Source organism: Rhincodon typus, chromosome 23 (genome assembly GCF_021869965.1).
Source record: "Rhincodon typus isolate 14 chromosome 23, sRhiTyp1.1, whole genome shotgun sequence".
NCBI lineage: Eukaryota > Metazoa > Chordata > Chondrichthyes > Orectolobiformes > Rhincodontidae > Rhincodon > Rhincodon typus.
The window spans coordinates 27,689,825-27,716,961 of record NC_063354.1 but is presented as its reverse complement, the minus strand read 5'-3'; the positions used below and the strand labels follow the sequence as shown (position 1 = coordinate 27,716,961).

Below are 27,137 nucleotides of genomic sequence, written 5' to 3'. Positions count from 1 at the left end.
TGGTGAAGTATACTTGTGAACCTGTTACTTGACGTTAATGCTGAAAGTGGGAACAGGGTTTGAGTTTTGAGAATCCTGTTGCCACCAACTGGAGTGGTAAAGATAACATTTCTATCTGCATGGTTGAAGCCTAGATATCTTAAGTGCAAAAGGTACCCAACGAACTTCTCTGGTTTCTGCACACAGTGGTGATTTTCAACCTCATGCAGGCTGCTGTTATCACAAACTTCAGCCTTAGGTCTGCTAGTTTCCATTGCAACCCAACCATCTTGTCTGGATTCCCAGTTATCCTCATCTACTTGCTCTAATAGCAATGAACCGTACGGTTACAAAGGCTGTTAAGCGTTACAACGTGGGAGAAATTGAGTCTAACTACAGCAATATCAAAGCAATCTTGCACTGTAATTTTAACCATACTAATATTAATCCCCTCATTCCTACTTCAGAATCTTAGAATGCTTACAAATCAGGAGCTGATTGGCATACTGTCTCTGTTCTGGCACTCAGAAGGAATTAAAAATTTTATTTTTAAAAACCAAAAAATTCTGATTAGTAAGCTGCTTTGAACAGGATAGAAAACATATTTTAGGCGTAGGCCATCAGTATCAATTAAAGAAATGAACAATATTTAAACAAGTACTGCCTCTGGTCTCAAATTCTGTGGTACCAATTATTGTTGCTCCAGCATACTACAGCACTTTATTCATAAAGATTTCAGTAGCCTTCACCCAGAAATCACAATTAGCAAAAAGAGCTTTCATACCAGACATGCAAATATGCAGTCAATTCTCCAGAGCAGGCATGATGGGCTGAATGGTCTCCATCTGTGCCATGTGATGCTACCTGTATATCTATTGTATGACTAAAAATCTCTTGGATAATTATTTATAAAACAGTAATTTGCAGGCCAATGAAAATAAAATCACTTGCTTATTGGCTGTAACACTTGAGTTAATCACCAAACTACCCGAGTTAATGTAGAAACCTGGGCTTCGATGAGTCAACTTCATGAAGCTTTGACAAAGTGGTATGTTTATCAATAGAATACTGACCTAAGTAGTCAGTGACAAGTAAGCTTGCTATTGAGTGTTGGACCTCAATCAGATTGATTGTTGGGAGTGAAATGTGCATTTTAAGATGTCAAGCATTGCGCTAAAGTCACATCTTTGTAGTACGTGTACACATAGTCACAAATCCAAGGATGGAAACTTGGATGTTCTGGGCTGACAGCCCATCACCATTCCAAACTAAAAATCCTCAAAAAAGGAAGCTAGCAGAAAAGCACAATTTAGATTGAATGTTGAAAAGTCTGGACCTAATCTATTGTCTCTTAAATGCATGATATTCTTGAAAGTCAACCCAGAAAACAAAAATTAGCAAAAAAAAAAAGAGCTTTCATACCAGACATGCAAATATGCAGCCAGTTCTCTGTCAAGAGATAAATAGGCATTATGGCCTTTATGACAAAGAAGGTGAGAACACATTTATTTTTTACATTAATGTGTTGTTTTACACAAGTTTACTTATACCAGGCATATTAAAAACAATGCTACAACAGGTAATTCTCAAATTAAATTTACAAATGAAAAATTCCAGAAATTTTATTTAATATCACTTGGTAGCAAGACATGTACAACCTGCATGGAGTTGAGCTTAGAGAATGTTACAGTGTTCACAATCACATTGGAGTTGGGGTTAAATGGTTACAGCCCCAACTACAATATTTAGTTTCAAAAGAAATGTGTCTGATACATTGAAGTGTCTGATCCAACTTCCTAACATTAGCACCAGTATCAATTTTCCATACTTTAATGCTCAGTTTTAAGGGCAAAATGATTCATGGTAAATTCACAGAAATTTATTATAATGGTGTATATATAAAGCACTAATTTCTTTTCATGGAAGTGGAGTTGGGTGGACAGATAAAGGTGTTTTTATAAAAAAGGATGAAGCAAGTCATTTCAATTAAAAGTGACTCATTAAAGTGGTCATATTCTAACTCAAAGCTGTGTATTGCAATATCAAAGATATCATTTGTTAAAACAAATCAAATTGCAACATACACTAGTAAAAGTAGACAGACAATGATAAGCATTCTTGTCTCTATTTCAGATATGCCTCATTTACTTGCACATTATATTATAACTATTATGGTAAGATGGTATGTTGATTAGAAAAGGTGTAATAATTGAAATTAGGAAGTTCAAGGGAGGGCATTGCAGAACTCACTGAAGAGTTGTTTCCAATACCTACCATATAACAGCACCAACTTTGAGAAATAGATCTTTTTATAAAATCTTTAAGGGAAACAAACATTTGAACTGGGAAAGAAGAAAGCAGGGGCAGGGGGAGCAATCAATATATTATGAAGACAAACTTCTTTCATTAAAGAACAGAAGTTACTACTACAGTCACTTAAAACTGCTCAAATGAAGGGTAATTGAAACATTACTCATTTTTGTACCATTAAATATAAATAAAAATGTATTTATGTTAGCAGGTAAAGTGCTAGTCTGTTTCGAGTATGCACCATTTCAAAAAAAAAGTTTGATAGCAGATTTTGAGACTACATTCAATTGTGTCATCAGACCATAGCTAATGGAGTAAGCATTAATCTTCATAAATGCATCTTTACAATTGAAAGATTATAGAAATGCCCACAACAGGAACATACAGGACTGTAAAAAAAGTTTACCTTGAACGGACTGAATTAATAAAATGTCCAATAACTGAGTTATCCAGCTTAGATTTAATGGACTTAACATCTGAACCACAGATATAGTCCTTTTCAATCACAAGTGCTCCTTAAGTATACTAACATGTATTTGCAAAGTCAGGAGATACAAAACTGTAGGTTGCTAATGGAGACCACAACCAAATATTTTTGACATACACATTTTTCTTCATAGTTTCAAGGTCAAGCATCAATTTAGTTCCTTCAGTTCTAGACAACTCCCCCTTCTCAAAACCATACAGACATATATAAAACATTAAAATAAATTGTATAATCTACAAAGAAGAATTCTAAGGATGAGGAGCATCTGAAGAACACAGTATTATTTTTACATCACTGATGATCCTCCTTCTGAGAAAAACACAATTGAGTTTATGTATTATATTCTGGCCATGTCATGGCTGTATTCATATGGAAGCAAGCGCAAAGAATGGCAACATTCATCAAGTGGCTTCAAAGACAAGCACATCCCAAAGATATCCATGGAGAACAAAGTCCTGGACAATTACATATTTTAAGTTTGTATCCCTTACCATGAGAAAAAAGTGTTACTTTTGTATCTCAGTGGCTGAAGTTATGTGGTCTAAATTGCACCTTTATTAGTACAAAAGAGTACCAATGTTCCCTGGGGAAATTCTGAATCCTGAATTGGGATTCCAAAAATCCTGTGGTCCAGAACCAGATGGCCTACCACTTGATGTCTATGCTATTTGACATTTCACTCAATGCGTGGTACTGTCTATGCAGGACCTCTTGAACTTTGGTGGAATTTCTTCCCTCCAACCATTCCTGATAGAGCATTTGGACATGCATGTTGGCTTCTGGGACTTGGACAGGCTGACTAGTGTACACTCCCTCCATCTGGTGCAGCAAGTCTTTATCCATCTTCCTATCCTCTGTCATTGCTTGACCTTTTCCATTGAGGCATCCTTTCGAGTAAACCAAAGAAGGAAAAAAAAAAAAATGGTATTAGCAATCAGTGAAAGCAAGGTTTTGATTTTCAAAGAAAAGGAAATTGTTTAGCCAGAACCAACAAACATTTTCAACTTCAGATCAACCTCTAATTTCTTAACTCATTTGTGCATAAACATTAAGTGCTCTGAACAATTAAATTGTTTAGTTTCACATACAGGTGAGTCAATACTAAATGCAGAATAAAAAGAGGAAGAGAGCAGTGAACAATAAAAGAAAGGAGACAAGGAAACTCCCTCAGCTATGGGAGGGTAGGCTAAACCAATAAATATTTCCACATGAGCCTTCAAGATTATGGTGAAGGGAGCGGGGGTGGGCAGGGGGGCGGTGAGCTGACATTGGCCTCAGACAATGAAAAGAATTTTTGTATCAGTCACTAAGATCAACATAATTTAGGTTCAAGAAAAAAAAATTAATCATCATTACTCCAAGTCTATGGCCACACAGATTAACTCACCATTTCCAAATGACTTCATTAAAAAAAGCTCTGTTCACGTATTTAAAAAATACTGAACCAGTGTTGAATTTGGTATTAACTTTAAGCTCACTGCCTTTTTGCTTTAAAATCACTGCAAATGCCTCTTTTAAGATTACTACCTATACGGCTACCCAAGTACAACTGTTATAGGTTGACGCTTTTTAAAACAATTTTGTCACAGGCAGAGCTCATTTAAGAGCTTTCAATGATGCTTGAAGCGGACTGTTTAAGTAATCCATAGCTGGTTGCACAAGCTGTAGTTTTAAATTTCATTTAAAGAAAGATGGGAAGTTAATGAATTGGGTTGAATCCAGCACAAAATATAAAAAAAGTCCAAGGATGAAAATCTTGGAGCAAAAAAACTAAATGCCATAAAAAGTTGAAACCCATTTCAAATAACAACATTGGAAGGTACATTCATGTTTTCATCAAGAAAAAATTTATTTTTATCTGCTCATAGGATATGTGCATCACTGGCTTGTCAGTATTTATTTCCTAGCTGTAGTTGCCCTTGAGAAGGTGGCAGTGGGCCGTATTCCTGAACAACTGCATCTTTGGGTGTAGGTGCACCTATACCCACTATTGGCAAGTTTAGGATTTCAGCCCAGTGACACAGTGAAGGTACAGCAATATAATTTCAAGCCAGCCATTGTGGGGCTTGGAGGGGAACTTGCAAATGGTGGTGTGCCCTCACATCTGTTGCCCTGGTCCTTCTGGGTGGTAGAGATAGTGGATTTGCTGTTGAAGCAGCTTTGCTGAATGCATCTTGCCAATGGTATACACTGCTGCCTGTGTGGGGGTAAAGCGAACGAGTGTTGAAGGTGGTGAATGGATTCCCCATCAAACGGACAGCTTTTCCTGTATAATGTTGAACCTTGTGTGTTGTTGAAACTGCATTCAAAGCAAGCAGTGAATATTTCAGCCCTCCTGGTTTGTGCCTTGTACATGTTGGACAGGTTTTGGGGAGACAGGAGAGTTACTGACTACAGGCTTCATGCATCCGTTGTGGCTCAGTGGGAGTATGCTTGCCTCCAAGTCAGAAGGCTGTGGTTTCAAGTCCTATCTCAGGACACAACTGATACTCCAGGGCAACATTATGGTAGTTTTGCACTGTCAGAGATGCCATCTTCCAGATCAGATAGTATTTTTTATGAACAGTTTAGTTCCCTTTACATTTCAACATTGTATATTGTAGAATGTGAACATCAAGGCAATGCAATGAATGAAAAATCCCGGGCAGAATCTTCTCAGCCACCGAATGACAAGCACAATAGGGGAGAATTACAGAGAACAAAAAGTCCCATTTTCAAACCAAATGGACTGAACAGCAAGATGGAATTCTCGTCAATGACTGGTGAAAAGCCTATTTCAAGTATCAGCATATATGAACATCCACACTATGTTATCTTGCCTCATTGATCTGCAGCTTCCTATTCTCCCACCCGAAGATAGGAAATAGACAGCAACAATTCCCAAATGTGAAATTCAGAGCTGGAGCTCACTGTTTGTTCCTCTGGCTTTCCACCTTGGAGCCAGGCACCAATATCTCAGCACATTCCATGGACAGCTTCCCACCATGCACCAGGACCTCCCTGTTTGCAAGGAGGGTGTGCCAGTTTCTCTCTGCCCAACAAGTCTGGGATAATTGACAGGATCTGGGCAGCAACGGACTGCCAGCACATGGCCAGTTGCACAGCTGAGCTTTAAGATGGTGCCAGTGTAAGGAACTGCAGGAGGTCATGGAGCAGCCAGTACTTCCACCTGGGGCATATGGGGAGTTGGGGAAGACAATGAATGAGATACCATAGGGGCGAGGTGCATACGTAATGAGGTGAGTTTGGGCAAGGTAAGGGGAGAAATCTTGCTGGTGTTCAGACAGCAAAACCCTCCATGAGAAAAATGATACTTTGTCAATTTCTGGTAAGATTCCACCTTGAGATCTAGTAGCCTTTAGAGTAAGGAATTTTGAGATTGTTTCAGAAATAAAAGAATGCAACTCTACATATGTGAAAGCAGCAAAACCGTCATCAAGTACCAACTGCACAATGGAAACAGATATACAAACTATAAATAAATCGATGCTAATGCATGACCCAGGTATCGATTTTACATGCGAGCATGAACAGTGAAGATTGGTAGGGTATTCAAATCTTGGGAAGGTTAAAGGGAAAATGCAATCTTGCTCCTATAGTTCATACTTCGGTATTTCAGATAGAAATACTGGATTGCAATTGACAGCAGGGACCCTGATCAATTTTCCCCATCAAGAGATTAGTGCTGAATAGCAGATGCCTATCAAGGCCATGGCTGAAATTATGCAAGTCCATAAAGTCTATGATATCTAATTTTAGAACTTCTGGTATGCTTTGCTGCCGTTTAAAAAAAATTTATGTTGAATTTTAAGCTACATAGCACTTTTACAAACAAAACCTGTTAGTGTATAGCAAGACACCCCACAAAACAGCTCAATTTAAATTGGCGAGGGTAGCTGTGATCAGCTAATCACTTCGTAATATGTTCCTCTGATCTGCCTTTTCTTCCTTCATCCATTATTAGAGTGTCCTGATGGATTATTCATTGAATCAATCCTCTGCTTCATTAAATCAAGCTTTCCTCATTAGGAAAAATGATTCAAGGATGTTGAGGTTTTTTTTGCTCTAACCAGCACAGTTACTATCAGATTCCAAATTGTCCACTTTAATTATTCATCAATTTCACACAAATTCTTACTCCCCACTAGTAACTGTGAGGAAAGTCTCATCTTTCAGCAACTTCTCCCAGGTACCGGAAATGGGTTATAAAATACTGACTGTGGTCGCTAAAGCATTACATTGAATGGATGAAAGTCAAAGAAACATTACCTCCTGGACATGCAAGAACTTCAACAAAGTGATAAGGAAACTTCCCTTTCTTCAGTTTGTAAACCATATTTTGAATGTTTCTGAATCCATAGGTAGCTGCAAATCGTAAAACAATCTCACCATCTTTTTCCAAAGTTACTTCCTGAAAGTCTTTATTCCTAAAAACAGGAATAATAGAATAAAGTCATTTGCTCTACAAAATCAACATACGTCCGAGAAGACAGACATTCTCAAATCTTTACTTTTGCCCTCGAGGAGGTTCAAATATGGTGTTTTTAATTAAATCCATAACTGCTCATAGGTGATATAATGCAATGGTCAGTTCACTTGACATTTTGCAACATATTTTTTAAACAGCACCCTCAAAGCAAACACATTGGGACAATTTTCTAAGCGTACTGGAGGCACAAAGCCGTCACTGAAGTATAAAATATACAAGTGTGGGCACATTGGACCCTGACTTTCTGTTGCATATTGGCAGGAAGCAACATCACCATCAAGTACTCAGATTCTAGTGTGGTTATTTATATGGTTCTTTATCTCCAAGATACATCAAGTATAATAAGATGTCCTAAAATAGTGTAATGTAATTTGATGCTTAGGAGATACAAGAGCACATACAAAACCATCCAGCTCGGTAATCTCAAAGTTACTTTAAATAATAGTTGAAAAACACTGCCAGATAGGTTTGAACATAAACGAAACTTGATACATTTGCTAAGCCATTAAGTGAAAGCAATCTGAAACTGTGGATAATTGCAACAAGAAGTTTCTAAAAAGCTAAACCTACCTGAGTGCCTTGTATGTGATTTCATTGACCTCAATACCAAAGATTTCTTTAGCAGCATATTTAAAAATGTGTTCTAGGAAGCCATCAGACCCTCTGCCATCATGTCTTGTAATACACATATCACCAATTCCTTCAAACCTTTACCAGAGGAAAAAAAAGTTTAAGAAATTTGCATTTATTTACAAATAAAGAAGTTTCCATTACACACATTAAAAGTAAAATTAAAATTAAACAATTATAATCTTACATATTGTCTAAAGGTGCTGGCTCCACATTTGTCAAAAGGAGACCTTTTTGTTCCATCATCTGCATTATCTCACCTGAAAAAAAGAACATAAATGTTTTAAGTGCTCATCAAAAGTGTAAGAATAAAACACTGCACAAGCACTATCTCAGCTTAAAAAAGGAACTTGGTCTTCAATAATTTGTTGGCTTTTTATAACACCTCTCTCTTTTGCTGGATTTAACTTTGGAAATGACACACATATGCTGCATTTATCCTCTCCAGACACCACCCTATATCACAAATAATTTGCTAAAAATAACCCATGTATAGAACCATCACCTGTTATAGTAACAGCTGATTGACTCATATGCAAATTTAACATCCTTATTTCTATTTTTAATTTCAAAATCAAAAGCTGCAAATTTAATGTAGCCATGTTTTACAGCAAATGCTGCAAGTACCTACAGTGATAAACATTTAAGTTGACAGCAGTCAAGTTAATGTTGCCATCAGAAAATACAATGCAATTCTACTGGTGACTCCAGTTTCTTGTTCTGACATCCCACCCAATTTGCGTGCCCTAAGCAGACTCCCACTCTACTCTCATATGCTCTTTATTCCCTCTAACTTTCACTCAATTTCTATTACCTTAGGGTCATTTCCCCATACTTTTCAAAATTTTCTTCAGTCTTTTACACTACTTCTTCGCACATCCTCTCATCCAATTATGCTCTTAATTCTGACTCTGGCCTTCAGCACAAATCTTCCCACTACCGTCAAAAAAAAACTGTTCCTTAAAAATCAAATCTCTCAAACCTTTTAAGCAAGGGTGAGAAACTCATGGCTCATTTCCATTCCCTCAAAAAGGATTCCTTAGTTTTATTGCAAAAACTGCACAAAATAACCAGCACAATGTGTGATATATCAAACTCCAAGTTTTCTTTTCAGCAATTTTTCCTCACAAATTAGTATCACTTCAACCTTTATTACCACCGTGCTTCTTCACTTTTTTCTCTTTTGGGAGGCACCTAAGTTCCAAAGAAGGTCCCACATAGTACTTTGAATTTATGTAGCTAGTCAGCAATTTTCAATACTTTCCTAGTGAAAACTTGAATCCCTATCTCGTGTTTTCACAACCCACCCTCCCTGCCTGGGACCACACCCTATGTGCTATCAGAACTCCCCTAAACAGCACCATAACCCAAGCTGTGTACATGATTAACACATGTCTCACGCGGAACCAAGAACAAAATTGCCATATTTTAACATGTTTCCCCTGTATAGCACATTATATTCTTCATCTTATGAGAAATCTATGAAAGATGCATTATTGAATATAGACCCCACAAAAGAATAAGATTTTTATAATTAAAATATTGTAAGCATTGGAGAGTGAAATTTGACCAAAGGTATCCATCTAGTGTTCATGAAATGCTGGACCCAGAATGACTTTAACCTCAATGAACTTATCAATTGCACTTAAGAATAACCAAATACTTAGTCAGACTACTCATTAAACTCTGAATAAAGTCTCTTAGTGTATAATTAACAGCAGTCAGCTCCATGTCATGTTAACAGATTCAGCCTAAAATGCATATAGCCCCACCTTAACAGCAAAACAAAATGTTTGTGACATGGTGCAAATTAATTAACATGCAACTGGAAAAGCAAGGACTGATTAGGGATAGTCAACATGCGTGGGAAATAGTGTCATATTGGGATTACATCAAGTTAGGTCAGCATGGAAACAAACCCTTTGGTCCAACTTGTCCACGTCAACCAGGTTTCCCAAACTAGTCCCACCTACCTGCATTTGGCCCATATCCTTCTAAACCTTTACTATTCATCTACCTGCCCAAATGTTGTCGTCTTTTTTTTTTTTAAAAAATGTTATAACTATACCTGCATCTACCACTTTCTCTGGCAGTTCATTCCATACACGCGCCACCCTGTGTGGAACACTTGCCCCTCAGGTTCCTTTTAAATCTTTCTCCACTCATCTTAAAAATATTCCCCTAACCTAGGAAAGAGACCTTTGCTATTCACCTTATGTATGCCCCTCATGATTTTATAAACTGCTAGAAGGTCACCCCTCAACTTCCTATGCTCCAGTGAAAAAAAAAAGTCAGTCAGTCTATCCAGCCTCTCCCTGTAATTCAAACCCTCCAGCCCCAACAACAACCTTGTAAACCTTTTCTGGACCGTCTCCAATCTGGCATACACTAAAAATCTAGAAAATGTTAAAATATTATAAATGCTGAAAACCTAAAACAAAAATTAACTGAAACATTTAAAAAATTCCAACATTTTTAAAAGGTCAAATATTTTGTGAATCATTTAACCAACTCACATTCTTCACTTAATTACGTTGCATCATATTGTTTTTCCTTTGTTGTTTATATAGTCAACTATCATCCCATTTTCTGTTTGATCTTACAATCAATTAATATTTGCCCATTTTTACAAAGGGTTAGAAATCAAGCTTCCAAAAATCTACTGCAGTAATGTTACCTGAAGTTAATACACAGTCAACACCCTGTATTTTGTAAACACTGCTGTAAAAGTCTTCTCCAAGTGCCTCCAATTTTTTATCATAACAAGGGGTTATAACTAGATGGAAGATCTTATCTGGGGTGAGATGCTGGAAAAAAAAAAATTTAAAAATAACTCAGTACTGCTATTTTGCTTTGCATTGAATGCCGATATACACCAACAGTTCTTAATTATCATTGCTAATATTTTCTACCTGCTTTTTGATTTATGGCATATTCTAGAATTTATTCAACCAACATTATTCAGAAAGAAACTTACAGCATAGACAGCATTTACAACTTCCTAATAAAACGATTGTATGGTTACAGTGTTAGAGGAGGCCATTTGACTTAGCAAGCCTGTGCTAGCTTTCTGATGAAGGAACTCACCTAGTGTTACTCTCTTGACTTTTCCCTGTCGCTCTGCAATTTCCTTTTAAAAGCCTAATTGATCCTATTTCACTGAACATGCAGGCAGTGAATTCCAGAACTGAATCACTTGTGGTGTGAAAGATTTTCTTCACACTACCATTACATCTTATGCCATATACATTTACCCAGAGCCCTCTGGCTTACAATCCTTCCACCAACTGGAAATTTTTCTCCCCATTTTCTACTTCTCATCCTCTACAAAAAAAAGTGATAGCCCAAAAGAAATGCCTCTAATTGCATCAAACTGTTAAAGTTTTGAGTTTACTGTTTAAAAATAACCAATGGACTATTTCTCCTTGAAATATCAAAAACAGATGATGTGCAGTGCATATTGGAAGGAAATAACACACTGATTGGTCTAACATTGCACTGTTCAGTGAGCTGCTGTTATTCAGTATTTTAATAATTCATTTTGTGTTAAGTAGCAAATAATGATCCATTGCAGCTCTAATGCCTGCCTTTTCTCAAAGTTCTTCAGTTCTTCACCTTCTGGAAAGTACCTTGTTTAAGCACTTCAGCTGATGATTAGTGCAAATTGACTGATATCTCTGGGAGCTCATCAGAGTGCCATGAGCATTGCAACTAATCAAGATTGTTAGTCTTATTATAGTCTTGATTGTCAAAAGGTTCACAGCAATGAGTAGCTCTGTGAGGGAATAGCAAGGCAATTTCATGTCTCATACTGGAAATCAAAAATAACTCATTGCCTGAAAAAAGTGACACGTTGACGAACACACCAGTGATTCCGTGCCAGAGTTCCATCACAGCAGCTCAAGCTGACTAAAGGTCAATGTGTACATGTGTTGTTTTTAAACATGTAGTTTCGATTACGTGAGCGACATTGACCAGGACAACAGGAACAGGATAAACCAAATGCAAACACGATGACGATAGTCAACGCCTGAGAATGGAACTGCGGTCAAGGCTAAAACATTTTAAACAATGATGCCTTTAATCCTTTACCTGCTTTTTGGCAAAATAGTCCTTTATCAGAGAGCCCATGACTTGCTGTGGTGATTTAGCAGTGCAGATGTGGGGAAGTACAAGGCTGCCTAGGGCTTTTTCAGCATAGCGAATCCAGCCTGCAAAAGATTACCAATACTCATGTTACATCGATGGCCACAGGATGAAGCACTTTGTTGAAGCAGTTTCCAAGGGGGTTAGTTGTCTGAATGGTGATGCAGTGATGCCCCCAGTGCGCGTTCAATTCCCGAAATGGTTGAGGTTACTGAAAAATTCTCATTCTCAACCTCTCCCCTCACCTGAGGCGTGGTGACCCTCAGGTTAAACTTCTCTAAGGAGACAGCAGTCCTATGGTCTGGTAAAACTATGGTGACTTTACCAGTTTGCAGTACCACAAAGTGATGCCTGCAATATTCAGAGATATGCTAGGAAAGGGCTCATCTATTGCTCATTTGAGTATGGTTTTAGATTGGCTGCTGACACAGGTTATGTACAGATGTGTCATATATCCCAAGTATTACTTTCTAGAATCCTGGTAATTTTAATTGTAATAGTTTTAGATTGGAATTACTGAGAGAGTTAGGAGATGTCTGGAAACCTCCCTGCTCCCTAGGTATTCGGTGGGAGAAATGTCTACTGCAGACTGTTGATAGATGGGATTACCTAATGCTTCAAAAGACTGAAAAAACCCTTCAACAGAAAATAGATGCTAATTTAAAATGTATAATTCACATTGAAACTGAAAGACAATGCTCCAATTTGTAAACTATCACATTGACAAAAGCCAAGTTGGAAAAATTGAGTCACTCCAGTAATATGGCAAGTGTTAATTATCCAATGAAACAGATTTGATTACCCCCATGTCTAAGCACATTCACTTCTTGTAGTACAACTGACCCAGTTTAACAACTACTTTCTGGCTTTCGCCAAACAGTTGAGGACATAATTACCCAAGATCTCCACTGTAGGTCACAAATTCGACATGCTCTTTGGATATGTTGTTACAAGATGAGTTTTGAGTAATACAGGCACTGATCATATGATTCTTAAACATTTAATGAAGGTAAAATGATGCTGAACACCACAGGATATTTAAAGCAGAACTGAAATTTGTAATGCTTGCAAATGTTAAGCATTGAGATTATGCTCCTAGCATACATGCCAATCTGTTCTTTTTAGTCAGCCCCTTAGCACCATGAATGACTTGCTTCCACCCTAGTTTAATGCACTGAAGTGACCTACAGTCTGTAGACTGCACATTGGACTGTCACAAGTGGTGCCTGAAGGGCTGGGCCGATGAAGTTATTGGAATTTTATGCCTCTCACCAATACCTCAACTTCACCTCTACACATACACGATGAAACATTGGCTCGGTCTTGGTCAAATGGCTTGGTGCCTCGGAAATGGCTGGTGTCTTTGCTCCACTGTAATATATTACCATGGTCTGTCCGTGACCACATGCAGGCATGTGCGTAGTCACAGGGTCACTCGTGGCTCCCATCTTCATCCCACAGCACACTGCCCTCCTACCATCGGATTTCTTCCCTTCACCCTCAGATTCTTGCTACAGTAGGCCTCCACTTGCATCCAGCCTCCCACTTTTTCCCCCTCAAAACAGTACCTCCATGTTCCTCAACCCAGCTGTTCCCAGAGTCTTACCCATCCCCAGCCCTTTGCTCTGGTCTCAGGTCCCTGGCTATCAGCCCCTCTCTCTTCAGTGCCCTTTCTCCTACTGCCAGCCACTCTCCCTCGGATCTCAATACATTTAAATAGGAAGCATTATTCCTCTGTACTAGAAGCTGATGTTTTGCAAAAGGAGTACAAAAAGCAGCTGCTTCAGTATTGAACCAACTGTAGATTGATATTTTCTTCAAGCTGAGAGGCAGCATTTTAAACAGGCTGCCTCACCAGACAGTTACTCTCCTGGTGTCAATGACAAGCTGTACTGGATCTTTGTATTAAAAGAGGAATACTCCAGGATGGTATGTATTATCTTAGAGCTACTGACAGGTGGTTTCTGTCAGAAGATGTTATTGGAAGAAACAATGTAGCTACAAAAGAAATACTACTAGTGCCTGGCAGATGATTTCTGGCAATGTTATGGTACAGAGGCAGAGTGCTTTACTGAAAGTGCAAAATACCCCCTCTTAAGATAGCAAGTGAGGCCAAACAATTCTGATAATTTGGTGGTCTTTAGAACTGCAACAGTAATTAAGCTAAGGGCTATAGCACTTAAAGTACAGCAAAACACTTAATTACATCATTTGCCAGGAAATTGATTTCTCTGTAGCATGCCACTTTATAGGAACACATCAAGAGTGTTAAAAGAAGGATAGCTGCATTTCCCTTCCCTCAAGTGATTATTCATAGATAGGAATGTTCAGCTGTTTCCATCTAACAGTACTTCAAAAAGAGTACAATAGTAAATTGGTGAGGTAGGACTCACTGAGGACACAGCCTACCAACTGTAGTGCAACCATGTCATATTGCTTTCAGCCTACTTGTTTTTCCTTTCACTTAGTCACGTGCAAGCAGCATAATGGGCATCATATGATTCCTGCAGTTGCATAATATTTGACTGTTTAACAAAAAGGTCACGATCATAGTCCTATAGATGCAACAAGCTGAATCATGGTTCAGTTTTTCAAAGCTTTGCCAGGAATGAGAAAACAAAATCCCACTGCTTTCGGCCGAAAAGGTAACATGACGGAATTGGTCCGTCAATTCAGTTTTAAAAAAAAAATATGAAGGACAGATAATTCTTTTACAAAATCTTATCCGGTTATTATTTTTCCCCAATAAAGGTGCACCCCATTTAAAGTCTGTTCTAATTGCATGTTACCATTTTAACTGGGCTTTTAAAAAAAAAAGTCAGACTGCCACTCACCACCTCTTTTGATTCACCCCTTCCCCCTCAGTCCTACCCCTTGCCACCCTTCTGCAACCATCCTGCTCCCTCCTTCCCATCTCATGTTCTCTAGCTAGGAGCAAGGGTTTGGATAATACAACAGTAGGAGTGGGATGTAAGACAATGAGAAAGAGAGAGACAGTGGCAAAGAGAGTTGCCAAAGGATGCAGTGAGTTAGTGGGAGGGCCAGCATGTCAGGAGATACGGCAGTTTGAGAAGGGTGGGGAGTGGAAGAGGTGGCAAGTCAGGATATGTGACAACTGAGAGGGTTAGAGTGAAGCGGCAAATCAGGAGAGGCAACAAGTGAGAGGGTGATTGGGGAAGGTGATAAGTGGGAGGGTTGGTGAGCAGTGGGTAAATTGAAAGTGTTATTAAAGAGAATTTCTGGGTCAGTTAAATTCATGATAGTTAAAAGAGCCTTTTAATGTAAAATTACAGGCCAGGAAATTAACCCTTAATTATATTATTTCTGTTGGAAACAGATTTTGGTTTAGTATACCATTTTATAGGAACACATTAAGAGTGCTAAAAGAGGGATAGCTGTACTTCCCTTTCCTCAAGCACTTATTCATAGATAGGAACATCCAGCTCTTTCTGTCTAACAGTACATCAATTACACTTCTGGTTTGATCTTGCTTTATTATTTAAGACAAATCTCTCAAGTGTAACAATTAAGCTACAATATAAGTGCCAAATCAGACAGTACATGCAACCATGTTTTTTCATATCAATATCAACATAAGCATTCGGTTTCTCAATATTTGATTATGACACAAAAGTGAATCTTTCAGCCACTTGTACCACAGGGAGCGCAAAACATGGACTAGGAGTTGGGGAATGACTATGGAGGTTTCAGAGAGACAGACTATTTTCACTGGAACAAAGAACAGCAAGAGATTTAACTGCAGTTTTTGACAATGAACAGCTTAAAAGTGGAAGATTTCTACATTTGGAAGATTAGCAACAAATGGCCATTTATTTACAATTACAATCTGAGGGTGAAAGGGACTGATAAATTTCTTTATGCACAGAGTTGTTACAATGTGAAGTGTTTTGCCACTGGAAGCCCACTGCACGTTTCGAGCGAAGATTAGATAAATGTTTGAAGTAGTGAAAAAGTGACAGAATCTGGGAAGAGACAGTGGGACAAGGAGATTAGTTTTAGATTGCATTGCAAAAATCTGGCAAACGAATTGAGTAGGCCCTTTGTTTGCTGCAAGTTTCTATTGTATTAGAATAACATTCATCAAATAGCTTGTGGTAATAATTAGCAGATATTTTCCCAAGAGCTTGATTTTGTATTTTCTGATGGTATATGCCTAGCTCAATAACAAAATTCAAAATTAAACAGCACAAACCATTGCCTTATAAGCCTACCAATATGATAGATCACTACGAGTATCAACTTATAAAATATTCTGTAAAACTTTAGAGCTGCTTGCCTGAAAATATACCCAAAAAACATGCATGAAAACAGGAGGCTGTACCTTTGGTCATATTCAAGCCTGAGTTACATAACTCTTTGAATCTTTCTTGGTCAATCAAAAATACATGAGGGGGTCAGACAGCAAAATGTAGTTAAGACCATGATCAGATCAGCCATGATCTTCATGAATGGCAGTACAGATTTGCAGGCCCACTGATAAGTAGGCCACATTAGCCGTCACACCAAACCTTTAAACCTATATTTTTTGAAGACCAAAAGTAAATGTATACAGAGTGGGCAGAGGACAGAAGAATAGGGAACATGAATATACAGAAATTGAATTGATCATCATTGCAATATTCTGAGGCTTTTAATAGAGAAAGGTTACTATATGAATTACATTGAGTATATCGGAGTGATAATGGAGATTGTGTGTACATCATTAATCACAGTTTTAAAACACTCAGGCAACCAGTATTTATACTGATAACTAGGTGGCACATGTTGCAGACCAACTATAAAACAAATCGTTATCAGCACTATTTGCTAATTCAATTCTTTGTGACAGTTGTATGGTAGAAGGACAAACAAAAATAATTATTTGAACAGACATGAAACCTAGAAATTTCAGAACAATTTGTAACTCATTTAGATTTGTTTAAGGAACAGTCACTGGTGCCAAAGTCAATGATATATGGGAGAGAAATTAAGTGAAGCCAGCAGTTTGAATTTCAATTGTTTGACTGTTACTTCAGCAAAGGTAAAACATCATAAATATTTTGTATTAAGTGGCTTACCTGGGCAGGCAGAGGCAAACATTGGTAAAGCATGTTGGTCTTGGCTTCTCTGGCAAAAGCGCTGAACAAATTCTCTCTGACTCTCGAGAAGGCTGAAATCAGCTGCCAATGTCATATTAAAGACATAATGGACTCCTGAAAAGCCAAGCATTTAGTATTGATTGACAGACAGTCAATTTATCTCTCAACATCAACACAGTCTTTTGGAACTTTTAGTTGAGAACTTCTCTGCTACACTGAAACACAGCTATGTAATAAAATTGGATTTTCTGGCTAGAAATATACCATCTTTGCATCTACTTATATTGATTACACTCACACTATGAGCAATAGTGTGGGAAGACCTATTAGCACCTGGTGGAGAGGCTTGTGACTACACATTGAGAATCAAGGAGAGACTGAAGTACTAATGAGAGGCAACTTCACTTTGAAATTAGCTTTGATACAGAAATTCAAATCACAGAGTGGGTACCAAATAGCATTGTTGTTAGTGATTTAAGCCCCACAGAATATTGCGGTGTACTTCTTTAAACTCAGTGCTTAAAGATCAAACAAACTGTATGATAAAAGACTATGTTGACAACTGACTAACTGAAATATTACATCACAAGATCAAAGGTGATGGAGAGATGTGGACATTTTTGCAAAGAATGTTTGTAAATTATTCAGTAGTACACTAAAATGTCACAGATGTAAATTGTCTCAGGTTTGCTTTACTTAATGCAAGGAAAACTTCTTGTGAATTTATAACTTGCACTTCACAATCAAAGCACTGAGATCTACAGTAACTTCCACTTTGATGTTGCATCCTGCATCTATCATCTCATCAAAGCCAAAAAGAGCAAAAGTATTAAGAACATTATTACTTACCAAGGCCTTTCAAGAATCCGGAAAGTCTTTGGATTACATCAGTAACATTTATACAATGTTTAGCAGCAAAATAGGGCACCGATTGCGGGGAAATTGAAACTACCAGCACTTTGTGTTTGGACACATCACATCTCTACAAATAAAGGAAAAGGACATATCTATTAGTATCGCCCATTAATCAATAAGTTGTTACTTTATACTTAAAGAGCTGCTTTAACTGCATCTCAAAGGCTTAAAATGTGCATCAGGTGGAGGTTTGGGAAACTGTTGTCTATAGCATTAAAAGAATTGGAGTCTATTAATAGCAAAGGCATGGATACAGCTTCTAGTAGCAGAGAATGGTGCGCACGCAGGCTGTGGATGGGGGGGGGGGGGGGGGGGGGGGGGGGGGGGGGGAGAAGAAAGAGGGGGGGGGGGGGAAGAAGGAAGGAAGAAGAAAGAAGAAAGAAGAAAGAAAGAAGAAAGGGGGGGTAGGCGGGGTAGAGACTGGCTCCAAAGCAGTTGAAAGGCAGTTTGTAATATAGAAGTGAAAGTAAAAGTAATGGACAGGATCTGGGATCTGAAATGCAGCACAGACTAGGGCAGTTCTCCACTGATTCAGACTGGAAAGAAATGGGACAAGTGTGTAGAGATTTAACAAAAATAATTAACATTAACTGAAGTAGAAATTTGGCAAAAATGAAGTCAGATTACATTTCTAAAACCTTGAAGTTGGCTCATCTTTGATATTGTCAATGTCCTACATTGTGAGATGCCACAGGCCCATCTGTGATGCCCTCCACAGACAAACAGTTTACCGACTCTGAAACCTCAGACCCGGATGACATAAAGAAGTCAGTTCCCAGGGTAAGTAACTCAGAAGTCATCAACTTTAGGAGGGATGGCGAGAAAATTGAACAACAAAAAGATAATCTGCCATATTTGTGGCATTCACTGTAGTGATTCAGAAAAGGTTTCCATATTTACAGACCAAGACATTTTTCAACAAAAAAACCTTCAAAAATCAGACATCGTCCTGTTTTTGCGTGTAATCATAATGCACAAAGCAATTCTGAATGCATAAATCGCTCATCTAAACGTTGAAAAGATCTTAAACTTGTGGAAATACTCGCATCAACCAAAAGTACAATAGTCCATCAGTGTCTGCAGCTACTGAATGCGGTCCATTTAGATACTTCAATGATTATTTAGATATGTTTTTGATTCTTGGTGTAAACACATGGATAAGAGCCGTATTTTACTACCCATCCCTAGATATGTTTGACTAGATTTTGTGCATCTCTACAACCTCTACAGTTCACATGGCAAAAGTACTCCTAAAATACTATTTGGTAATGAGTTCCAGGATTTTGAGTATACAATGATGAAGGCACAGCAATAAACAACAACAAAAAAAAAAAAAAAAAAAAAAAAGAAAAAGCTGGAAATACTCAGCAGGACTGGTAACATTTGTGGAGACAGAAACAAGGTTAGCATTTTGAGTTGAATAAATTGTTCAGAATGGAAGGAAGGTAGAAATTTGAGTGTTGAAAGGGGTAAGGGGAGAGGGACGAAAGGGAAGGTTTGGTAACAGCAGCAGGCAGGAGAGATTGAATGGCAAATATATAGAAACAAAAGGCAAAGGTAGTGATAATTGTTGTAGTAATGAAACAAAGCAAAGCATTGGCCCAGGTAGAATAACAGCTAAGTGTTTGAAAACAAAAAACATTAAAGGTTAAGACCCATGTATGGTCAAAAATAAAAAAACAATTGGAGAAACAGATTTCATGGTCTGAAAGTGCTGAACTCGATGTTGAATCCAGAGGCTGTAAAGTTCCTAATCAAAATGAGGTGGTATTTTTGAGCTTGTGGTGATCTTCAGTGCAGCATTGTAGCAGGCAGAGGATAGAAACGTGAGCAGGAGAGCAAAGTGGTGAATTACAATGGCAAACAGCTATAAGATCGATCATGTTTGCAGATTGAATGGAGATGAATAGGAGAATGCATGGTGAACAATAGATATGGTAGACCAAACTGAAATTAGTACAAATAAATCACTGTTTTATGTGAAAGGTGTGTTTGGGGCTTCCGTTGGTGTGATGGCAAGAAAAGGGTGGGTTTTTTTGTTTTACTTGTTCATGGGATGTGAGCATTATTGGTTAGGGTGGCATTTATTGCCATCCCTAATTACCCCAGAGAACATGGTGGCGAGCTGCCTTTTTGAGCCTTGAGAATGTAGGGACATCCCGAATGCCATTAGGAAGTGAGTTCCAGGTTTCTGACACAGCGACTGTGAAAGGACCGGTGATATAGTTCCAAGTCAGGATGTTGTCACACCTTCTGAGGTTACATGAGAAGATGCTGCGAGGAGGACGACGAGGCATTGGTGCTAATTGAATAGACCAGGGTGTCATGTAGACAATGGTATTTTCAGAATGCTGACAGGGGAGGGGGCTTTGGAAGTTACAAATGATCCTTTGAATGTGGACATGAAGTGGTTAGAATGGATTATAAAGAGAAACGTATCACAGTTTTGGGAGAAGGAATGTTGGGAACAGGACAGACAATTGAGAGTTCTGTTGTCATAATGATGCGCAGTGCAGGGAGGCAGAATTCTTGGGTGAGGAGAGAGGAAGACGCATCAGAAGTGCTGTTGTTCCGATGATTCAAGAACAAGTATAATGAAGGTAGAGAAACAGAGATTGGAATGGAGTCCTTAAAAGGAAGTAGGGTGAGAGTAAGTGCGGCAAGGGAGCTGTGGAAGTTTGTGGATTTATAATGAGCACAAGTAGATAGTTAATCCCCAGAAATGGAGTCAGAGGTGTGGATGGCAGCAAAATGCAAGAGATGGACTATGTATGTGAAGGTACAAGAAGGATGGCCATTGGAAGCAAAAACGTGATTATGATTTCCTGTTCTGGGTGAAAGCAGTAACTGGCACCAATACAGTCATCAATGTATCAGAAAAAAAGAATTGGAGGAGCTAATTTAAGCAGGACTGGAACAAGAAAATGTTCCACATAGCCCACAAAAATAAAAGGTATCACTTGTACTCATGTAGATATATTCTCACCACCTTGATGTCACAAGTAATGAACTTGGCATCTGAAAAGCACAAAGGCACATCTGGATGGAACTACAGAAAATTGTTTCAGATCAGTTCATTACATTATCATACTCCAGACAGCACCTTTCAAACCAGCAACCACTACCTCCAGGAAAAGCCATGGTAGCAGATGCATGGGAACACCACCGCCTGCAAGTTCTTCTTTAAAGCCATATACCATCCTGACTTGCAACTATATCATTGTTCATTCAGTAATTGGTGGGTCAAAATCCTGGAACCTCCTTTAATAGCACTGTGGCTGCACCTACATCAAAAATAACTTAATCACCATCTTCTCAAGAGTGTAGAGGGGTGGCCAATAAATAATTGCTCACAACCCATGGATGAATTAAAACAAAAATTAAGTTGACACAAATTAATATTGATTACATCCAAAAATCTTAGAACCCCTGTTCTGATGAGATTTGACTGTACTAAGCAGGTATGCCACCAATTACGCCACAGGGTACGTTACAAGTGATGCACTGCAGCTTAAAAGATCCACATGACCAAAACAGGCATACAATAGTAGTCTACTTGACACTGAACTAAAACGAGCCCACTTGCTTTATAATGAAGATTCGCCAAATTCAAAATAACAACATCAATGTATACTGCCCTTCAAATCCCAACATTCTGCAATTAATCAGGAAAATCAGTAGAGTCTTTATAACACATTTACCCAAAATGATACAACTCATTTGCAAGCCACAAATAGAACTCTAAAGAGAGGCAATAATTGCAGGTTGCAGCTAACGTTCAAAATATCTCTTGTGCATAGTAAGGGCAACCAAATCAATTAATGCTATCCTTTCACATTAGGTACCAACACAAATACCTATAATGCTAACAAAGGGAGTTTAATTCAACAAAATTCTGATAAATCCCAATGCATATTTTAACTAGCTAATTTTAATTATTAAAATTAGCTGTGAAACCAAACATAAGCAGTTGATTTAAAACCCAGTACAAACTCAAATTTCAAACTTGTTTTTACTTTTTGATTCAGAAGCTGATCCACATAGCTGCCAATCCTCTGTTGTTGGTTCACCTGTTAATTCCTTCTAACCCTGTTTGAGTAAATATTACATAGAGCTTCTCACGTCCATGGGCAGAAGTCAATCAATCATTCTCAACTTGATCACATTAGTCTTTGAAGACAATCCACAATCTACATACACAACTCACATGTGAAAGGACTTGGATTGTATTCTGTACCAGAGATACAGATACCAGATTCATTAACAAGGGTCTGAATGTATGTGCAACGAGTGATACATTAATCACCTTTGCTCCATCAGCTCAGAGGAGGATTGAGTTGAAAGAAAACATGCAAGAAATGGTGCCAGGCAGACACACATGTATATATTGTATAAAGATCAAGCATTGAAAATGGAATTGATAACACCCAAAGAGAAACAAGACTCATATTTTGTTGCTCAGTTGCAATATAATTAAACATACAAAGGAATTAGTTGGGATCCTTCAATACACTTGAACTGAAGCAACTGGAGTTGTATTACTGCCTGTAAATTCAGACATTATTGAAATTACCAATTACTGAAGTATAATCTAATTATTTGTCTGTACAATACAAGAAAATAGTGACAAATGCTGTGGCACAATTGTTCATCTTTTCGTAATACGGACATTGGGTAACTTTGCAGAAGGAAAGATGATGTACTATTTAAATAGTCAATTTCTCAAATTGACTAATGAAATTGCAATACCGTTTCAGAAACTACTTCCTTAGCTCAAAATTAGCCATCACACTGCAGGAAGTCTACAAAAGGTCACTTCTGCCAATGCTGTGTACTTCAAAAGTTAGATGTGTACTCCAGTAATTGTCAAGCATTAGTTTCTATCAAGACACGTTTGAAAACACTACGGCCTGGAAGTTGATGGAGTACTACATCACAATTGAACGTCACGAGCTGGATTTTTTTTGCTCTCATTCCCAATTCCAATAAAGTTTTGAAGTGTGAAGTGTGATGGTAAGGGCAAGAGGGAAACTGGGACCTTTGTGAATGATGGAATTAACAGACTAACCCCTTAAACAAGGAACAGAGAAAGAAACCGAGTGGACAATGGGTAAACAGATAGGGTGAATTAAAATTTAATATGAATAAAAGTGAAGAAAATAGAAGATGATTGGAGGAAAATACAGAATGAAAAAGTAAGAACAATCAAATATTTTTAAAACTTTGCAGGCAATTTATTAGCTACAGGCAGCTACACAAATTTACCTGCTCCTTTTCTGAATTTGAGGTTGGATGTTATAGCAGGAATGCAAATCTTTTCCAAAACGGGCCCTTAGCTCATGCAATAGTAGCCCTAACTCTCTCTGAAGGGATTAAACAGTACTTACCAGACAGGAACTGTTTGAAATACACAGCGAGACTGATAAAACATATTAATGTTCACCAAACTGCGACGAGTGGCAACTCATCATCACTGCCTTCTCACAAATTGTTGCACTTTTCGTTACAGATCAGTAAGGGCTTGCAATCATTTAACCAGCCTATGTTTTGTTAGCAAATTCTGGTCCAACAACTTGACTTAAACTGCATCTTCCGCAGTTTAATGGGCAGAACAGCTTTTTGTTTATTTTATTTGTTTTACCTGGTTCAGGCTGAGAACGGAGAGGAACGCCTCTTGACACTGTCGGGCGATCTGCAGACTTTCTGTTGATGTCACACAATTATCACAAGCCAGGCAGTCACTGAGAAATATTTTGGCATTTGCTAGTTTGTGAAATTCACTTTCCTGTAAATAAACAAAGCGCATTTAATAATAAACACAATATCTTAACCCCCCCCCAAACAAAATATTCACTTCTCTCTGGGTGGCCTCACCTCGTCATTGTCGCTGATGGGACTCTTCGAGTCGTTGACCAGACTTTCGTTTTCAGTATTTTTCTGTTTTTTAGTGCATTTCTACATTAAAACATGAATAAGAATTCAGCCATATTTCGTACAAAAACCCCTTTAAACGACTCATAGCAGCACTGTCACAAAGTCAAAGGCCAAGAAAACAAACTAGCCAAGGACAAAAGGATTTTTCTTACATTTTTAGTACATTTATCACACTTCATGTCTACCGAGGGGCCTGTTCCTCCCTCTCACTCCACCACAACGCGGATCTGGCAAGAGTCGGCTTCAATAACACAAGCCTGCGGATACACAAAGAGACAGACTCCTTTGAAGTTGAGGACCACGCACGCGGGATTTCCCAAAGCTCGGCGCTGATATTTAACCCTGGAGCCACACAGACCCAGAACCTCCCCAAACCCACCTCCAAATTGTAGCAACTACACCAATATGGTCCTCTGGTCAGGGGCCGTGAGCATTCCCCTACTCCCCCCCGTACGCGCGCGCACACACACACACACAAAACATAGCAACCCGACAAATATAACTAGTCAGATCCATGGACACACGAAGGACAAAATGAAATTACCTTCGCGTGTAGAGGACTTCCAAATTATTCCAGCTGATCGTGTCCACAAATTACAATCTGCAGGAGGTAAACGCCAGAAATGAGAGATCGCACCGACATGTCAGAAGGAAGCGTTGGCTGTTAAAATATCATTTTTTTCCTCCTTCCGTTCAGTTGCTAACCCCTCCCCGAGTGCAGTGTCACTGTCTCCGGCACAGCCCCCGTTCTGAGAAAGTCTATCCGTCTGTCTTGTCTGTCTGCCGCAGTTTAGACCGGAGCCACCTCCCCCCGCAGCGACATTGCGAACCTGACAAACAGCACGTATTGGCCGCAGAGCTCATCTGGGGGAGGCTTCAGTTCTCCTCCCTTCCGCATATCTTCCCCACCCACACCCCGCAGTTAGCTTCAGTACCTCCCTGTACGTCTGTCTCACACAGCTTCAGGAAAACATTTTCAGGTTGAACCCTCAGCTTTTGTTCCACTTAAAAAAAAACAAGCATGAAGTTGAAAGAACGTAGAGCGAACTCAACCTCAGCTTGGCCTTTTCACAGAAAAGTGAGACATCCTTCTACCACTGAGTTTTATGGTTTCTAACTCTGACCTGTTGTAAATTCCCTGTAACTCCCGCATATTAATTACAAGGCAGGGACTCTAACCATAAAGATAGGCTGAAAGGAAGCTTTTGTGAAGCCTGTTTGGCGATCATCCCGGAAGGTTGGGAGATTTAATTTGAATCCACCTCCCCATTGGACAACAGGCTCACGGAGGCTGAGCCAATGAGAAGTCAAAGATCTCCAAGAAGGAAGAGGAAGAATACATGCACAAACTTTCACGCCTTCCCAGTGACTCAATACGTTGAGGAAGAGCTGCAGAAAGCGTGGTATGGCTTTTGTTCATCTTTTTTAAATACAAAAAACCTCCAAAGATCGGGGTTCCACTTTAGAACTGTAAATGTATGTCGTTGTTGCTTTAGTTGTGTATTTCCATCTAAAACTGCTCTTGAAACGGATAGCGCGCCATTCAATAAGTTCTGTATACGTCTGAATTACAAACGCTTTTCTTACTTTGTTCCCGAACGTGATTTAAAACTACGTGGATCTTCCTTCAACATTTACATATTTGTCTTTAAGGAAAGCCTCACTGTGCATTGTGGAATATTAGGAGTAAATAAGTTTCATTCAATACCTCGCTAGTCGGCATACATCTCAAGTTGATGTTCTGATTTCAGATTTCTTCCTTGATGCCAACAGTCCTTTCGAAATCACAAGATCCACATTATTCATTCATTCAGTCAGAACAGACCAGGAAAGAGACAGCAGAAGGAACACAAAATAAAACTCAACTGTCTCGTCTTTCAGCATCACATTGATAGGACTCGAGACCATAAGTGTCCCAAAGGCAGGTTGGATTCTTGCACGTGAAAGTGCACATTGATTGCCATCATCACCATGCTGTTTTTCAGCCTCAACACGTTAATATTTTCTTGTCTTAAACGAGTTTAACTAATTGCATTCAACAAATTGGCTTCTGATGATGTAGTGTCTTAGTGCTGTGTATGTTCTTCGGAAAGCCTTAGATTTTTCTGGTAAACAGCAAATCAGTAACATCTGATGCTGCTTGGCCTGCTGTGTTCATCCAGCTTGTTATCTCAGATTCTCCAGCATCTGCAGTTCCTACTATCCCTGCACCGTTAGTGGTGTTTTGACCATTATCTCAATAGAAAACCATAAATTGCTGTTATGTGAAGATGAAAGCCTCTTATGATGAACTCAGCAGTCACAAGGCATTAAACAACGGATTATTCCAAGCAAGGATGATTAGAATTAAGAACTGTATTGAAATATCTGCTTTACAACAGTGAATTAATTGACATCTTAATATTCAGTACATGTAGAATGTAATCCATGCTATTAAAAGGTGCAATGTAAGTTAAGAGTGCTTTGATGGAGATTAGAGAAACAAAATGGTTAAAGACATGTACAGTTCCTGGTTAGAGGTGAGTTGTCAAAGAATTATTATGGTATGAGCTAATCATCCATTGGGAAATTTCTAGATGCTGAAGATACAATCTTTTCCTGTTAGTTGTAATACAATTTAAAAATAACAGACTTCTCTTTGTAGCTTACCTTTTACATCTGAGTAAATGGAATGAGTGCTAGTATGGAGAGTTGAGAAAGAACATAGTCAAGAAGGTAGTTTCTTAGGAGACTTTTTAAAGATGGGTGGTAGAAGGGTGGTTCAGGAACTAATTGCAGAATGTATAACCTATGTACTTGAAAAATCTACCATTCGAAAAATGAGAAATACTTAGGTGGGGCTATGATGTACTTATGTGGGTAACACAGAATCAAGTCAGAGGGCTGCAGAGATGGCTTGGTAAAAGCACTGATAGATATTGTACAAGTAGTGAAGTAAGGCTGTAGTGGAAATTGTAAATAAGGACAATAGTTTTAGACTTGGTGCACTAGGAGACAGGGAGCTAATGCAGAACAGCAATGATAGGGGTTGAGGAATAAATTATTGTCAAATGTGGTCACAGTTGTTCTAATATATAAGGTGTTTGTTTCATTTTCAGAATATTGAAATGAAAGAAAGAGTTGTAACAGAGATTTGATAGAGCTGTTT

General features: G+C 38.5%; 1 protein-coding gene across 4 annotated transcripts; it reads right to left on the bottom strand.

Annotated features, from left to right (window-relative positions):
* Positions 1–1,570: 1,570 nt before the first annotated feature.
* LOC109919968 (nuclear prelamin A recognition factor) lies at positions 1,571–25,716 on the bottom strand. 4 transcript variants are annotated; one of them, XM_048610669.1, is made up of 13 exons: positions 25,698–25,716; positions 24,534–24,590; positions 24,142–24,246; positions 23,930–24,010; positions 23,697–23,840; positions 17,990–18,122; positions 17,120–17,254; positions 11,988–12,106; positions 10,573–10,702; positions 8,083–8,155; positions 7,836–7,973; positions 7,046–7,203; positions 1,571–3,663 (listed from the first exon to the last, which is right to left on the bottom strand). In XM_048610669.1, exons 3-13 carry the CDS (start codon positions 24,166–24,168, stop codon positions 3,422–3,424), a joined length of 1,380 nt encoding a protein of 459 aa, XP_048466626.1. In that variant the 5' UTR covers positions 24,169–24,246; positions 24,534–24,590; positions 25,698–25,716; the 3' UTR covers positions 1,571–3,421. The 4 variants fall into 4 exon arrangements, with proteins under 4 accessions (XP_048466626.1, XP_048466624.1, XP_020375585.1 ...); XM_048610667.1 differs by lacking the exon at positions 25,698–25,716 and adding an exon at positions 25,169–25,226; XM_020519996.2 differs by lacking the exon at positions 25,698–25,716 and adding an exon at positions 25,114–25,190.
* Between the last annotated feature and the right edge of the window lie 1,421 nt (positions 25,717–27,137).

What these genes read in the sequence shown, in the direction of transcription:
- LOC109919968 (XM_048610669.1), bottom strand. Translation starts at nt 24,168, where the DNA reads ATGAAGTGTGATAAATGTACTAAAAAT. An exon ending in ACTATTTTGCCAAAAAGCAG is followed by an intron (nt 10,703 to 11,987) that starts GTAAAGGATTAA and finishes TTTTTTTTCCAG; the next exon opens with CATCTCACCCCAGATAAGAT. An exon ending in ATCACATACAAGGCACTCAG is followed by an intron (nt 7,204 to 7,835) that starts GTAGGTTTAGCT and finishes TCCTGTTTTTAG; the next exon opens with GAATAAAGACTTTCAGGAAG.